General features: G+C 38.3%; 4 protein-coding genes across 4 annotated transcripts; 3 read left to right on the forward strand and 1 right to left on the reverse strand.

Annotated features, from left to right (window-relative positions):
* Positions 1 to 11: 11 nt before the first annotated feature.
* On the forward strand, positions 12 to 1,824 carry MEE14 (maternal effect embryo arrest 14). The gene is made up of 3 exons (XM_022041033.2): positions 12 to 404; positions 704 to 777; positions 1,220 to 1,824. The coding sequence occupies exons 1-3, from the start codon at positions 164 to 166 to the stop codon at positions 1,532 to 1,534; spliced, it is 630 nt and encodes a 209-aa protein (XP_021896725.1). The 5' UTR covers positions 12 to 163; the 3' UTR covers positions 1,535 to 1,824.
* Positions 1,825 to 3,077: 1,253 nt separating this feature from the next.
* On the forward strand, positions 3,078 to 6,144 carry LOC110813699 (Leucine-rich repeat (LRR) family protein). Its single transcript, XM_088222763.1, has one exon. The coding sequence runs from the start codon at positions 3,142 to 3,144 to the stop codon at positions 5,803 to 5,805; it is 2,664 nt and encodes an 887-aa protein (XP_088078889.1). The 5' UTR covers positions 3,078 to 3,141; the 3' UTR covers positions 5,806 to 6,144.
* On the reverse strand, positions 6,020 to 8,019 carry LOC110813698 (putative inactive receptor kinase At2g26730). Its single transcript, XM_022040941.2, has 2 exons — positions 7,314 to 8,019; positions 6,020 to 6,863 (listed from the first exon to the last, which is right to left on the reverse strand). Exons 1-2 carry the CDS (start codon positions 7,816 to 7,818, stop codon positions 6,310 to 6,312), a joined length of 1,059 nt encoding a protein of 352 aa, XP_021896633.1. The 5' UTR covers positions 7,819 to 8,019; the 3' UTR covers positions 6,020 to 6,309.
* A 455-nt stretch (positions 8,020 to 8,474) lies between these two features.
* Positions 8,475 to 15,849, forward strand: LOC110813789 (BAT2 domain protein). The gene is made up of 9 exons (XM_022041049.2): positions 8,475 to 8,853; positions 9,912 to 10,106; positions 10,341 to 10,438; positions 13,601 to 13,691; positions 13,760 to 13,963; positions 14,052 to 14,308; positions 14,759 to 14,849; positions 14,998 to 15,208; positions 15,376 to 15,849. Exons 1-9 carry the CDS (start codon positions 8,686 to 8,688, stop codon positions 15,594 to 15,596), a joined length of 1,536 nt encoding a protein of 511 aa, XP_021896741.1. The 5' UTR covers positions 8,475 to 8,685; the 3' UTR covers positions 15,597 to 15,849.
* Positions 15,850 to 16,022: the final 173 nt, after the last annotated feature.

Raw genomic sequence — 16,022 nt, forward strand, 5'->3', positions numbered from 1 at the left:
AAATATCTGATCCTTATCCGCTTCAGTCTGGCCCTGCGTTGCACTTTTTCTTTAAATTCCTAATCGTCGTCGTCTTCTTCTTCATCCCACTCCAAACCAGAGTGAGCAAGGTCTTCATTCTCAGTCTCTGGTTAATCTCTCCTGCGTTTTGTGTTTGGATACGATGATAGAGTCAGTTACTCTTCGTTCTTGCGGGTGTCCTATTCTACTGGAGGCTAAAGATATTCATGGAATAACGGCATCGAGATTATCACCGTCGATGACGAGATTTAATTCCAGGATCTGTTGTTCCACGACGAGGAGCAACCATTATATACCGAAGCTGGAGCCGTTTAGCAGGACGAAGTTCGAGCGTGTCATCAAAGAGCCTCCTCTGATCGAGAAATCCGAGACCGAGCTCGCAGGTAATTTGTCGACTTTAATGGCGAAATCAGATTTTCTCTATTTGGAGAAAAAGCGAGAGTTACTTGCTTTGGAAAGAAAGAGGATTGTGTTGGCTTAAATATGTTTCTTGTTATTTTTTGTTAAAAAAGGTGGATGTTAGAAACTTCCTATTCTGCGGATATTGATGTCTAATCGTGGATACTTACGGTTTTAAATGTTTGTTGATTTGGTTTTATATGGTTTGGCGGTATTGCGTTCTTTCTATTGGTGCTTTATATGTTAGATTTATAATTGAATTTGGTACTTTGTGGCTGTTCAGATTACTGTTCAACGCTTGAAGGAGATGATTCTTATAGCTGTTGGAGGGCTTATTTCGAGCTCAAAGATCTTGAGGTAAAAAGAACAAATTCATCGAACTACACCTTTTGAGGGCTTGTTTGGTCGCTAGGAATCCTTTTTTTCTACTTTTTATTTGGTTTGATTTACTGAATACGCAGTTAAAGCAAAAGAGCGTTACGTTCTTTTGACAATAATTATTTGCTTTTTGTTTTTGTCTCCAATAACATGAACATCTTCAATAGCTTGAATTCCTTGCAAGTAATTTCGGAAAAGAGCTTTGAATAAATTGCTTGCGATTTTGCTTTCATTTCCTAATTTAACTGGATTTATAACTAAAATGGGTGTATGAAGAGGTTTCCTTGCTTTTAACCTCAATGATTTGCGTATGGTTTTGTCTCCAAATGAAATGGAACGTCTTGAATTATTTGAATTCCTTGCAACCATTTTTTCAATCAGAAAAAGAGCTGATCTTCTATGTCATTGCAATGTAATCCAGAGAGAGTCATCAAAGGAGGATGTAGAGAAGCTAATTCTTCAAGCCGGCGGTGTCAAGTCCTTAATCGGGTGCTTACATGGAATTGCATCAATCCACAAAGGAAAAGCCAACGGGTTTGGTGTGGCAAAGCCATCTGATGCAGAGAAAGAAGGAGACAAACATTTTCATATTCCGGACGGACTGCCAAAGTCACCAGAAGAGATAGAGGAAGAAGAGAGGTCAAGAATGCCAGATTCACCGTACACTAGATTGCTCCGAACCAAAGGGAAGTTCCCTGCGTGGTACTCGCCTGTACCGGATCACGAAACAGATTGATTCAAGGAGCTAGCTTGGATGTTTTGGAAAAAAAAAAAAACTGTCTTTACCATGCTTGGTTATAGTTATATATGTGGATAAGTTTAAGTGTCTATAGATTGTTTTGGGAAAGTATTATTATTATGGGGATTTCACTTTCTGGCTTGTGTCCATCTAAAATTACTCTAAGAACAAGTTAATGTGTGATCAAAAACTACTGTTCCTTGCAAGTTTGTATGTAAATTTTGATAATTTTGCAAGTTGTGAATTGAATCTATTACTGATCGGCAATGAGGATTGGAATTTGGATTGATTGCTTGCAGTGGATTTTCTGGAACTTGGTTGAAAATTGGACCCAAGATTTTGGTCTTAGAGAAAGATGGTGGGTAGCCCTGATCTGGAAGCAAATTCAATTTCGGTTTTTCTGCTCAAAATTATATTATATCAACTATCAAAGCTATAATGTTTGATGCGATTCAAGTGCCAAGTTTTCCTCCACCCAGCCAAACTATACATACATACAGATATATATATTTATTTATATCCAGGGACACTTGGTGAAGAACTTGAGTGGTGAAGAACTTGAAGCTTATTTTCTAGTGGGTTGTGATAAATATATGAACGAAATTATATATATATATATATATATCTATATATATCCATATATACATATAGTATGTATTTGACAAGTTAAAAACCAGTATATGAATATATTTGCGTCAGAAATTATAATTACTGCCCTCCAGTTACCACCCATATCACAAATTTTTTTGAAGAATTCCAGTCCTGAAACTCTGAAACCTCAAGAAATCATTTGAAAACTTAACAAAAAAGGATCCTAATTTAAAGCAAAAGAATACCTCTGGCAGATTTCTTTTGACAATTCAAAGGCGAAAGCTTTTGCATCAAACTGAGCACTAACAGTCTTAAAACTTTCAAATTCTTCCATAAAAACTTACCCCACACAGACCAAGAACAAGTTTTCTCAGACAAAAACTGAACTAGCCTCTCATTGCCATGAATAAAAGCTTCTCTAGTCATTTTTAAACTTACGAAAAATAGTTTATTAACTTGTGCCTAATTCTTGTTAGTTCAGTTAATCTCTCCATCTTCCAAGACCATCAAATGAAAATTCTGTTCTTCCCAGATTTTAAGCTTCTGTTTCATGGGACCGGCCACGGATTCTATGTGTTTCGCGTGTAAAAATCGAAGAATCTAAGCCGAAGAATAAAAAAAAAACACATAAGTTCCTTTCAGAAACTATGGGTGTCATGCTATTAAAATTCTGATATGGGTATTGAGTTTGTCTAATTGGAAAAATGAAAGTGAAGACTGAGTCAATTATCAGTTTTTTTAGGTACTTTTTTTCTCTTAATCGAACATATTATGTTCCGGAAACTATGCAATCTCCTTTCGTTGTTTTCTAAGATTAGAGAAATTCCCAAAATTTTTGTGGTGTCTGAATCAACTAGTGCTCTTGTCCTAAATATAGAAGCTGCTTTCTACATTCTATCAATGGCTGTCAAACATTGCCTCTCTATATCCCCATCTCCTGCATATAATACCCTCCCATCATCTCATACATCAGCCTTCTATAAGCAGCCTTGGGCCTTCCAAGGTGGTCGGCAATGGCTAAACCTCTAAGAATGCAGGCCTTTGGCTGCTTTCTTATTTTCTCTTCTCTCTTGTCTACCTTCTCTTTTGCCTTAACACACCACGAAGCATCCCTTATTGCTAGGCGACAGCTCTTAACGCTCCCGGAAAATGGCGAGCTTCCTGATGATCTCGAATTTCAAATTGACCTGAAAGTAACTTTTGCAAACCACAGGCTGAAGAGAGCTTATGTTGCTCTTCAGGCCTTGAAAAAAGCTATCTACTCTGACCCTTTTAACACAACAGGCAACTGGTTTGGTCCTCATGTTTGTGAATACAATGGAGTCTTTTGCGCTCAGGCGCTTGATGATCCAAAACTGACTGTTGTCGCTGGTATTGATCTTAATGGTGCTGATATCGCTGGTTACCTTCCGGCTGAGCTCGGGCTCATGACAGATCTCAGCCTGTTACATATTAATTCTAACAGGTTCTGTGGTGTTGTCCCCAAAACTGTATCCAAGCTCACGCTTATGCACGAATTTGATATCAGCAACAACCGTTTTGTTGGACCTTTCCCCACAGTTGTGCTAACATGGCCAGCCCTGAAATACCTCGACATCAGATTCAACGACTTCGAAGGCGAATTGCCATCTGAAGTCTTCGAGAAAGATCTCGATGCCATCTTCTTGAACAATAATAGGTTCACTTCTGGCATCCCCGAATCAATAGGCAAATCCACCGCCTCTGTTATATCATTTGCTCATAACAAATTTATCGGCTGCCTTCCCAAAAGCATCGGAAAGATGACGAATTTGAATGAGATTCTCTTCATAGGCAACGCACTTGGCGGTTGTATGCCGTCTGAGCTCGGATCACTCATCAATGTCACCGTCTTTGATGTAAGCTCCAACAGATTTACCGGCGTGTTGCCACAAAGCTTTTCAGGCCTGAAAAGTGTTGAGCATTTGGACATTTCACACAATAAGCTAACTGGGTTTGTGCCTGAGAATGTTTGCAAGTTACCAAGCTTGGCAAATTTCACTTTCTCTTTTAATTACTTTAATGGGGAGGCTCAAGCTTGCATACCATCTTCTGGGAAGAGCATAATATTGGATGATACGAGCAATTGTTTGCCTGATCGGCCAAAGCAGAAATCTGCCAAGGAATGTGTGCCAGTGGTGAGTCGTCCGGTGGATTGTAGTAAGGATAAATGTGCTGGAGGATCTTCTCCCTCAAAACCCAGATCGCCATCTGAGCCTCGGAAACCATCGCCTAAACCATCACCACCTCAAAATCCAAACCCACCTGAACAGAAGGTAAAGCCACCGGCTCCTACCCCTGGAACCAAGCCACCAGTTGGACCAAAACCAATTGAACCAGTTTCACCATCATCACCAAAACCATCACCAGCACCAAAGCCACCAAAGGAAGCACCAAGCCCTCAGCCACCTAAACCGTCACCGGTGCCAAAACCATCCGAGGAACCTCCGACACCTGAAAGGGAGAAGCCAGGGACTCCTGTGCCTGAACCAGGAAAACCAGAAGTTCCAGTGCCTGAACCAGGCAAACCAGAGACACCAGGATCTGAACCAGAAAATCCAAAAGTTCCGGTGTCTCCACCGGAGAGTCCAGAAATCCCAGAGCCTAACCCCGAAAGCCCAGAGGTCCCAACGCCTAAACCAGATAAACCAGATGTTCCAGAACATGACCCATCAAAACCAGAGGCTCCAGAACATGAACCAACAGACCCAGAGTCTCCATCACCCACAAAGCCGGAGACTCCAACAGACCCTAAAGATCCAAAACCTGAACCTGAAGAACCAGAGACCCCAGTGCCTGAACCTGGAAAACCAGATGACCCTGAAAAGGAAAAACCGGGGGCTCCAGAATCCAAGCCGGGAAAACCAGAAACTCCGGTACCTGGGAAACCAGAAGTTCCAGTACCTGGAGAGGATGACCCTCATGACTTGTCTCCTAAGCCTAAACGACGTTCACCACCACCACCATTTACACAACCATTAGACCAGTCTTCACCACCACCTCCACCACCAGTACAATCACCGCCACCGCCACCGGTTTACTCCCCACCACCACCTGTCTATTCTCCTCCACCACCTCGGGTCTTCTCTCCTCCACCACCATCCCCACCACCACCATCTCCACCACCACCTGTTCATTCCCCACCACCACCATCTCCACCACCACCGGTTCATTCTCCTCCACCACCATCCCCACCACCACCATCTCCATCCCCACCACCACCATCTCCATCCCCACCACCACCATCCCCATCACCACCACCACCTTCTCCATCCCCACCACCACCTTCTCCATCCCCACCACCACCATCCCCATCTCCCCCACCACCATCTCCATCACCACCACCACCGTCCCCATCTCCCCCACCACCGTCTCCATCACCACCACCACCAGTTTACTCCCCACCACCGCCAGTCTACTCTCCACCTCCACCACCACCCGTTTTCTCTCCTCCACCTCCAGTTCACTCCCCACCACCACCCGTTTTCTCTCCTCCACCTCCAGTCCATTCACCACCACCACCACCACCACCACCACCCTCACTTCCATCTCCTGATCCTTCTTTTGATACTCCACCTTCAGACGACGACTTTATCCTTCCACCAACAATTGGATTCCAATACGCATCACCACCTCCACCAATTTTCCCAGGCTACTAAAAGTTCTGTCGCCTTTAAAAAGTATATTCAAGATTCAAGAAGCACTGTAAGCACGACTCGCCTCGGTAGCCAAACTTCTCATAAAGAAATTGTAAACTTGTAATTTAGTTGCTGTTCATTCTATGAAGATTGTAAGGTGAGAAGCAGAGAATCACTTGTTAGTAATATAAATCTGACTTCACTCTGTTTCTCTGAGCTTTTTCCCCTGTTCGAGTTTTTCTTTTTTCTTTTTTTTTTCCTTTTCTTTTCTTCCTCGGTTATTTTTGTATAACATAATGCAATGATACGTTCAGCTTAAAAACAAACACATTAAGAACAATAAAGAGACAGTTTCTTCAATATTCAACTTGTTATAATTCATTTTTTTTACTTTAATTTATAAATATATTTGTTTATTTTTCCTATAAATTTAAATATTCCATATAGATAATTTCTTGGTTGAAAAATTTCACAAAACTTTTTAAACCAATTATTTTTTCAAGTCACCTACAAAATGATAGTTTCCTACTCTGGCAACCCCTGAATCAAGCTCACAACTTTATCCATGGAAGGTCTATCTTTCGGTTCTCTCGAGACGCAAAGCTGAGCAACTCTAGCCATTCCAATCATATTTTCTTTCACTTCTCCAATTTCCATGTCGTATATGCCTTTTAATCCATCTTTCTTGGTCTTCTCTAAAATGTACTCTCCCAAGTTGGTCATTGAAGGTCTCTTCCCTGTTATAAGCTCTAGAAGTAGTACCCCAAAGCTGTATACATCAGACTTCTGTGTAAAGTTTTTGGGGTAGTTCCGACCATGTCTAAGTTCAGGTGCTATTCTTCCATGATTCCTTCTGATGATGAGAGATGTAGGTACCAGATAAGGTGTCTCATAGCTCGAGAGGCAAGCAGAAAAGTCGGTTCCAATCAAGATATTGGAAGATTTGATCACACCACAGACAAGAGCTTCACCATTTTTAGTCAACTGGTTGTGAATGGAGGCCACTGCCTTGGCTGCACAAAGTGCTATTTGCTTTCTGATTCCCCAATTCAATGGACTGAACTGGATTCCTTCGCTTCCTACATCGCAACAATTGATCAACAGTCAAAATTTTTATGGTTAACTAGGAAAATCTCATATATGCTACATGATAAATTAAGTAGGTAAAAAGAACACCGAATCTACATGATTCGATCAATGTGACCTACTTTACGAGGATGTATTTCAATTTATTAGAAATTACAACGCGTTTTTCTCTTTCAAACCCGAGTCTTTGTATGCCAAAATTGCGCAATTCGAGCTATAATATTTTCGGGTAGAATTAAGCCACTAAAGTTGGAAACTTTTCAAGTTATGGAAAATGGAATCTTGAAGTTCTTGAATTATAAAAGGCAACACAATATGGAAAACTACTTGTTCTTGATTTGGGGAAGATTGAAATTTACCCATGAACGAACAATGAAAAGCCACACAAGCTTGGAAACAGAGAAAAAATTTTTCCAGTAAAAATATCACTTTTCCCATCGTACCATGTAAGAGCTCCTCCAAGCTTCCCAGACACATATACTCATACAAAACATAAGCTTCACCGCCGTACCAGAAGCTGAAGAGAATGGGCAGCAACCACTCATCCCGAATCTCTTTGAAGAAATTAATCCACAGTTTTAGATCATCTGCACCTCTAATCAACTCGGTTCTTATTTTTCTGATTGTAACTATGGAACCACAGTTCAGAACAACTTTAAACAAGCTTCCCAGGGTGCCTTCTCCGAGCCTGGTTTTCGGAATCTGAGCCAATTCCCTCGGATCATACTTATCCACCACTATTTTATCTCCGCAAATCACCTCCACTGGCAGGGTCACCTTCACCTCCAGCAGCGACACCGGCGTCGTGGTAGTCACCCTTCCATCACTGCAGCCCGATCTGTTTCTGGCAGATGATTTGATGCAGAGGAAATAACTTAACATGCAGATAGAGAAAATGAGTGTAAGCACGAGAATGATAACCGGTCCAAGAAAAGATGGAACCTGCATTTGTAAAGAAGGAAAGCTTCAAGTCCTCGTGAAAGTTTCTGCAAGTAAAGCACGCCTGGTCGACTGAGGCTTGTTTGGCTTTCATGGTATGAGTTTTTCTTTTTGGTGGTACTGAATTAGTCTTTTAGCATAATCATTCTTGGATTTCTTCGCCCAGAAACCTTGGATTCATCAGCCATGATAGGAGGAGAGGGATACAAGTGTGCAAATATCTTATATGAATTGTGTTGCAGGGAAGAGTTTTCGAACTGTTAATAAGAAATTGTAATAAACTCGCTGAGATTTAATTTTATAATTAAATAATAATTTTATAACGAGTAAATTTTAAAAATAAAATTATAATTAAAATTTTAAATATATTTTTTTAAAACGTAAAATTTTAAAATATCACGTATTAAAATTATCACGTTTTACTATTAATTATTTAATTTAATTATTAATATATTTATTTTTTTTTTCAAAAAAATTATGAGTTTAAATCAAATATTATAATTAATATATATGTATAATTTAATTATTATTCTCACTTATAATTACAATTTTTGTATTGTTAAATTTATATATTTTTATAAATTATATAATTCATTTTGTATGTAAATTTTAATATAATTATATTTATAATAAATGTTATTTTATTTTTTTAATAAATTCATTTAGAACTCGGTTACCTTCAAATGCACGCTGAATCCCACCTTTCTGCAACCTGATATTCAACTTCCAACAATTTTGCTTCCAATATTGTATTAGATCTCGTTTAGATTCCTTGTGTACCGTAAGTACTGTTGAATTTCGGGAAAAAGAGAAAACCTTTTTCACTCAAAAAGCTCATTTCAATCCACTCTCGAACTCGGGAAAGAGGAAGAAGAAATGGAAGGTAATCAGGATCTGCATAAAGAAGGCGAAGAATCTCCTAAACAGGAAGAAGAACGAAAGGAGGAACCGCCAAAGGCTACGGGAGGAGGATGGGGTTGGGGTTTTTCTGCTCTATCTGTTCTCTCAGATCTTCAAAAGGCCGCGGAAGAGATCTCTCGCAATGTACGCCTCTGCCTCTCCGTTCTAGATTTAATTTTTGGTTACAGTGTATATTCTGTTAATTGTTTTTACGTTAGGTTATCATGGTAGGAGATTGAGGGTTCGCGGTGTATCTGGTCTATGGGACTGAAATTCGATTGGTTTTTTCTGGTACCATTTTGGAGGGATGAACTGTTTTGATGCTTAGTTCAGTAGGTTTTCTTCTGCTTACTTGATTTTTTCCTCCGCAATTTGGGTGGTGCAGTTGGTGTTACCTTTTGCAGTTTTCGTGTATCATGGGATTCAAATTTCATTGGTATTCATTTTTGTATCAGGGCAAATGTTTTGAGTCTTTGTGTTCATTTATTGTTTTTGTGATAATAAAGTGGAAATCTAACGATTGTGCTACCTAACATGGTCTCACTTGTATCATTGAAGTTATGGATTAATCATGGAGGTTGTCATTGGGTGCCCGAAATGAGCTCCGGGTTCCATACTAGGGCTACACTAGAGCCTTGGTGCCCTAGAGCCCACCCTCTTTGCAATAATGGAGGTTGCCTTTCGCTTGTGCTAAATTAGACATTCTTTAAGTTTGTTTGTATTTTTTTTCTTCTAGAGCTTGAATTACTCTACCTTTTTGTTCAAAATGTTGTTTTTGAGTCTAAGATGCTAGTTGTTTTCTTTGAATACTGATGTCTTGTAAGTTAGTAGATTTCTCATCATGGTGGTCTGACCATTTTTATTAATGGAAGCACCACTATTCTCGGTTGACTTCTGGACAAATTAAATGATATGGGAAGCAAAACAAATTGATATATCTGCGAGAATTATTTCCAGACCTAGTTTTAGCATATTTTTTGGGCTTCTTGTGAGTTTCCGAAATAATTTCTTATAGACCCGTAGTATCAAATTTGTTATTGCTCTTGTGATACTCTTGAAACTCGTTAGAAACTTTATTTTTGTTTATGTGCCACAGTATTGGAGACAAAAAAAAAAATAGATGTTTCTGTATCTCGCTTTTAATGTCCTTGTTAGAACATTTACAACTTTTTTGAACAGTATTTACAATCTTGTCTATTCAGGCTGTTGTGGTTGCAGAGAAGGCAGCAAAGAGCATTTCAGACATCCAAAACACAGCTGAGGATGAAGAATCTTCTGAGGGTGAAGATGCTGAGGAACCTGCTACTGAAAAAGTTAGCGATGGTGAGAAAGAGAAGTTGCGAAAGTCTGCTTTGGACAAACTGGAGAATGTGAGTGAGGACACCTTACTTGGTCAGGCAAGTATATATTCACTCTCATACTGGTTATAGTGACTTTTCTCTTTTTGTCTACGTTTGTTTCTGCTTGCATCTATAAGTTGTACAGTAATTGAGAGAATGTAATGTGCTCCTCTTTTCTACGTCATGTTTTTCCATTTTTGGTGTTTTCTTTCTTATCTATAATTTCTGTCAATTTTCTTTATTTGGTGTATCTTTTGATCTAAAGAGTGCGCAATATTTCAATATTTGCAGGGTTTAAAGGCTCTTGACAATTCTGTTGAGAACTTCGCTTCTGGGGCCTGGCAGGCATTCGGCAATGCGTTGAGAGGGGGTTCAAATTTGGTCCAGAAGTATGTTTGATCACTTATTAATGTATGATTGTCTAATAATTACCTTTAGTTATTGCCGTAATGAAGAAATGGTGATGGTTAACATTGCATCTGAAAGGATTTTCCATGCTACATTATATGGTCTAGGAAGTTGGTGGCTGGAAAGAGAATAGGTAGATGCATGTTACTTGACATGTTGATTTGTATTTCTCAAGGTCATCAAGTTTCAATGAATTTGCTGTCGAAAATGTCAGGGCTTAGTGGTCTAAGCACTAAGTTGCTGTTAATACTTTCAATGAATGTAGACACTTTTTTCTGTAGTTAAGATTGCCATGTTGGGTAGTGATCTAAGCTCTAATATGTTTGGGTAATACTTTATGTTCTAAATGGATAGAGTTCAATAATGGAAACCTTCTACGCTGGATTTTGGTAATATTGTAGGATTATTGTCTTTAGATTATTATGAATATGATTAGGTAATCTTTAATGTCTTGGAAGGGTAATTTTAGTGGTGCAACTGAAAGTTGTGATCTAGGGTGCAAGTTCTAATGATGAGAAATACCTCATGGTGTTTGAGTGATGATGTGTGAAATAAACCAAGTGTCATTGTGTGATTATAACAAATGAAGTTTGGGGTTTGCTTATAATGCATTTTTACGTTAGAAGAAAAGGAATCTTATATTCTTTCTTTTGTTTTGGGTTGCAGCCTCATGGTGCTATTAATAGAATGGTTTTCTTTCTAAAAGAAAAAAGAATGCATATTTACATGCCTTAAAGTCCTAAGTGCTAATGTTGAATGATCTCCTGGGCATTTTTTCTTTCTTTAGAATATGAAATAGGATAAAATTCAATGATCTTAGCTTTTCAAAAATATGTTTATATCGTATAAAATATTTGGCACACAGGGGGCTCCTTTTTTTTTTTTCCTCAAGAGAAACAAGAGAATATATTTGCCACCCATGTCCACAAAACAGATAATAATAGATTTATCCATGTATCAATAAGAGGTCCTCATCATAAATAAGAGGACTACTCTTAAACAAAAACACAGTGTTGGGAACCACAAATCTCTAACTCTACTCAAAGGAGATATGCATCTTCAAAGTCCTTCTATTCCTCTCTTCTCACACCTTCAAAGAAAGCCAAAAGGAAGGGAAATAAGTGTTTTTCCTTCTCTTATTACCCCGGATACCCTACTCTATCTATCCCAAATCTTGTCGACAATAGTGGCTGGACCCACTTTAGTCCTAAGAACTTGATAGTAGTGTACCAAAGGCAGAGGCAAATGGGCACCTCGAAAGCATGTCGTCAGGAGACTCTCTAGCCCTCATGCATAAATAACATCCATTAACCAAATCTTTCCTCTTTTCTTGAGATTACCAATGATAAGAATTCTCTTCCCTAATGCCACCTCAGCAGAAAAAAGGCAATTCTAGGTTATGCATTCAGCTTCTAAATAGGCTTCTTAGGGAATACTAGTTGGATCATGAAAGGAGAAGGAAGAATGAGGTATGTGTAAAGCACACTTTTTATCATGAATAACAAATCTCCTTGGATGCTTTCCCTTTTTGGAGAAGAGAATCTATGAATCCAAGCACTTTCATGATGGTATGATAGAAAACCAAACCTATGCTTCAGGCATTTGATTCACAAAAATTTTTTAATGGGTTTTTTAATATTAGACCTTTATTTTGAATGACTTTTCCAAGCTATATAATGCTCCATTTATATCATGTTTTCCTTGTCTCATTACTTGGAAGTTAGAAAGATAGAAAATCTATTGAACATGGACAACGTTTTGCATTAAGAATGATGACTTTATTAAGTTCTCACCACCTATGGATGGAGTACTTATTGGGAACAAACCCAGTAAGCAAAGTGTTTTGATAATTTCCTTGTAACTAACATGGATGACTCCTAATGCAACTTCCTTTGAGGCGACTATGCGGAGAAAAGAAGGTATCATTTGGTGGCTTTGGACAAGGTGAAGCAACCTATACTGAGGGGTGGTTTGGTTTGAGATTTTGCCAGGGTTTAATGGAGCTCTGCAAGGAAAGTGGTCGTGGAGATTCATGAAGGAGCAAGGTAGTCTATGGAGGAGGATAATAGAGGCAAAGCATGGGGTGGATTATCATTGTTGGGGTGGATGATAATTGTTGGTTCTCTAAAAACCTAGAGGAATGAATGTGATGGGACTGTGGAAGAATCAGTAGGAAAAGGGGAGACTTTCATGAGTGTATTAGGTGGAGTATGGGGTCAGGGCATAGAGTGTGTTTCTGGAAAGATGATTGGAAGGAGGGAAGCTTTGTGCCATCAGTTTTCTAATATTTATGTTGTTGCACGCAATAGGGATGCTACCATAAAGGATTCCTTGGTGGGTTAGGGTGACAACGAGGTTTTGGTGGATAGATTTGAATAGAAACTTAAATGATTGGGAGATCTTGGAGTATTTGAACTCTTCAGGCACTTTCTCCATGAAATCCTATCATGGCCATCTGAATAGTGGTGAGACAGAGCATGAAGATTTTCCTACTAGACTGATTTGGAAAGTAAAAACAACCCTGAGTATAGCCTTTTTCGCTTGGAAGGCTGTCCGGAATGCATTTAATTGCTGGACAAGCTTATAAAGAAGGATTTAGTGAATGGTTGTTATTTGTGCAAGAGAGAATCTGAGTTTTGAAATCATATTCTTTGTGTTGTCTGTTTGCACATCGGTTGTGCAATTTGGCTCATGGTGCTTTGGGGTTGGATCTGTAAAGGTGGAGTTATGTGTTTGGAGATGAACGGGGATAAGAGATTAAAACTTATCTCATTGGCTAACTTTTGGGTGGTTTTCAAGAGAGGAATAGAAGGCTTTTTGGGGGTATTGAATGTAAATTTGACATATTCAAGGATTCTTGGTTCAAGGCTCTTAGCTTTTTGTTAAAGGTCACCGCTTTATTCTAGTGAGGATCTTGAGGACCTTACAGACATTTTGGTAGATTTGTAAGTATTGTATATAGTTTACACTCCCTTAGTGCTTATGAATATACTTTTTTATTTTCAAAAAAATTAACACGGATGGCTCGCCTCTCATTGCTGGACCTTTCCATTTCATTACAAATTTATGATAATTTTCATGAGCAAATCTCTTTTTGTCAGCAATTTCCAGGTTAATCAAATGGTTATATTTCTTTCCTGTAGGCTTGAGCATTCTGCCATGAACTTTGCAGAATCTATCCAGAATGAAGGTTTACCAGCGGCAGCTGGATCTGTTGCACCATCCATATTAGAGGTTTGTGTTATTCTTGTACTTAATGATAAACGGTGCCCTAGTTGCTTGCTTATACCTTTTTCTTACAGACTGGAAAAGCATTTACAGCAAAGGGAATGCAAGTGCTTGAACTTGTAGGCAAGGAGACTATGGATTTACTGATCTCAGAGACGGGTATTGAAGTTGAGAAGAATCAGAAGAATACTGAATCACTAGATGATGAGGACCAGTTATATGAGGAAGTGACTTTTGATCGATGCTTTTATATATATGGTGGTCCAGAACAGTTGGAGGTTATATTACATCTCTTGCCTTACAATCTGAATTTTAACTGTTGAAATGATTATTTGGTTTGAAATCGTTGCGCCATAATACTTGCAGGAATTGGAGGCATTGTCTAATCATTATGCCTTGTTATTTAACCGAAGGAAAGCGAAAATGTCTTCAGAACAAAAGTCTATGTATGATGGAAAACTTAAACAAATCCAGAGCATCTTTAGTTTTGGCACTGAAGTGGATGGGATCGCTGTGGAGTCAGTTAAAGGAAAGAAAATAGAGACTGAAACTGAAGGGAGTGACCAGGAAATGAAGACTTTACATGATTCAAGCGTTAACAAGGCTGCTGATATGGCTGCAGGGTAATTGCAAATAACATAATACATCTTTTTCTTTTCCTTATAGTTAAAAATTTGTGTGCCATCAAATATTATTTTGCTTATATGTTCCGCCACATGGTGTTAGTTCTATGGCTTCTATTTGGAATTTCCCTTACTACCTCATCAAAGTACCTAATAATTGTTACGCCAATATGTTCACCCTTTTGTTGATTAGTTTTAAATTTGAAATTCTTGTGTTGAATTCTAAGTGATATTTAAGTTTTTATTAATTGAGGGTTTCAATCTCTTACCTTCAGTTAGCATCTTTTGATTTCTTCTACTATTACTTTTAGAATATATAATTCCATTCTAGCTTGCTAATATTTTCTGTTTGAATTCCAGTTTCATTCAGGTCGCACTATTGTTTCTGGAGTACTCACAAAGTGATTATTTGAACTGTTATTACAAATATTTTCTCTTTATATTTTGCAGGTTTACAAGTGCTTTAGCAGGACTGACTGTTAATGATATGATTCAAAGGACTGCTGGCAGGATAGAATCTCTTCATTCGGAGGGGGTTCACGTATGGAGATAGATTTAATCTCTTTTTTTTTTCTTGGAAACATTTGAACCATTTATTAGTATATTATTGTTATCAGTTAATGTCGTTGTCATTGAAATTGACTTTACCCTCTGGTGCGCTATTGTATGACCAATGTACCTTTATGCAGAGACTTTCTGAGATGTGCTGCTTTGCAGTGTCTCAATTGCTGAACCTCGGTAAGTCCATCATATCCCATTCTAACAAAATTCAGGATGAGGATGTGGAGTTGGTGAAGATTGAATGGCCCGAGGAATCAATTGAGAAAGCTAAGATAATCAGAATGAAGGCTCAATCAATGACAGGATATGTGGAAGCAGTTTCCAATAGTTTTATCACAGGTTTGGTTATCTAATACGTAATTGTTTTTTCTTCTAATTATGTTTGCATCTTTCTGCCGAGAACCATAAACAGAACTTTATAATCTGGCAGAATTGAATCGTATGCAACGAATAAGATTTGTTGAAAAACTGATGTGGGTTAATTTAGAATGTGGCTCTTCCCGCAGGCATATCAGATGTTGCAGAAGCTTACACAGCTGCCATCAAAAGCGCTAGTGCTGACTCTCACGAAGGTCATTTGCCGACAACAATTCAGGAAAAAGCGAGTGCCTTTTCCGAGCATCTCCATGCAGATCGTAGCACAGCAGTTGGAAAAATCCAGGATGGTCTTCATTTCTTGTCTAATGTTGTCCTTTCAACCTCCATACCTACTGCTTCAAACAACTGATCAGATTCTTCCCCACTTCATTTCTTGTTCTTAGTCGTCTGTAAATATTTGAACTTTCATCTTGTTTTTTAAACCCTTGTCTATGATTTCAAATATTTCATTCCAATCTGTACCACACTCAAAATCAATCACCTGAAGCAGTAGGGATTATTTTTTAATCAAATCTCTTGGTTTTCTTTTTCTTTTAGAAAAAAAGAAGCCAGATCTCATGATGTTATGACAGTGTCCTACATTACTGTTATGTTTTTTGTCAGTGTATGTGTCATTAACTATAATATATTTGTCCTACTGTATCATATATATAGGTATATATATATATATGATTAGATATATGTTTGCATATTTTCAGTAAAATGATACAAATTAAAGTTATGTAGAACTAAAACAATACATCTCACTATAAAATCTCAAATACATAATTCCAAT

The sequence above is a fragment of the Carica papaya genome, chromosome 6 (genome assembly GCF_054855325.1).
Source record: "Carica papaya isolate Zhongbai chromosome 6, ASM5485532v1, whole genome shotgun sequence".
Taxonomy (NCBI): Eukaryota; Viridiplantae; Streptophyta; class Magnoliopsida; order Brassicales; family Caricaceae; genus Carica; species Carica papaya.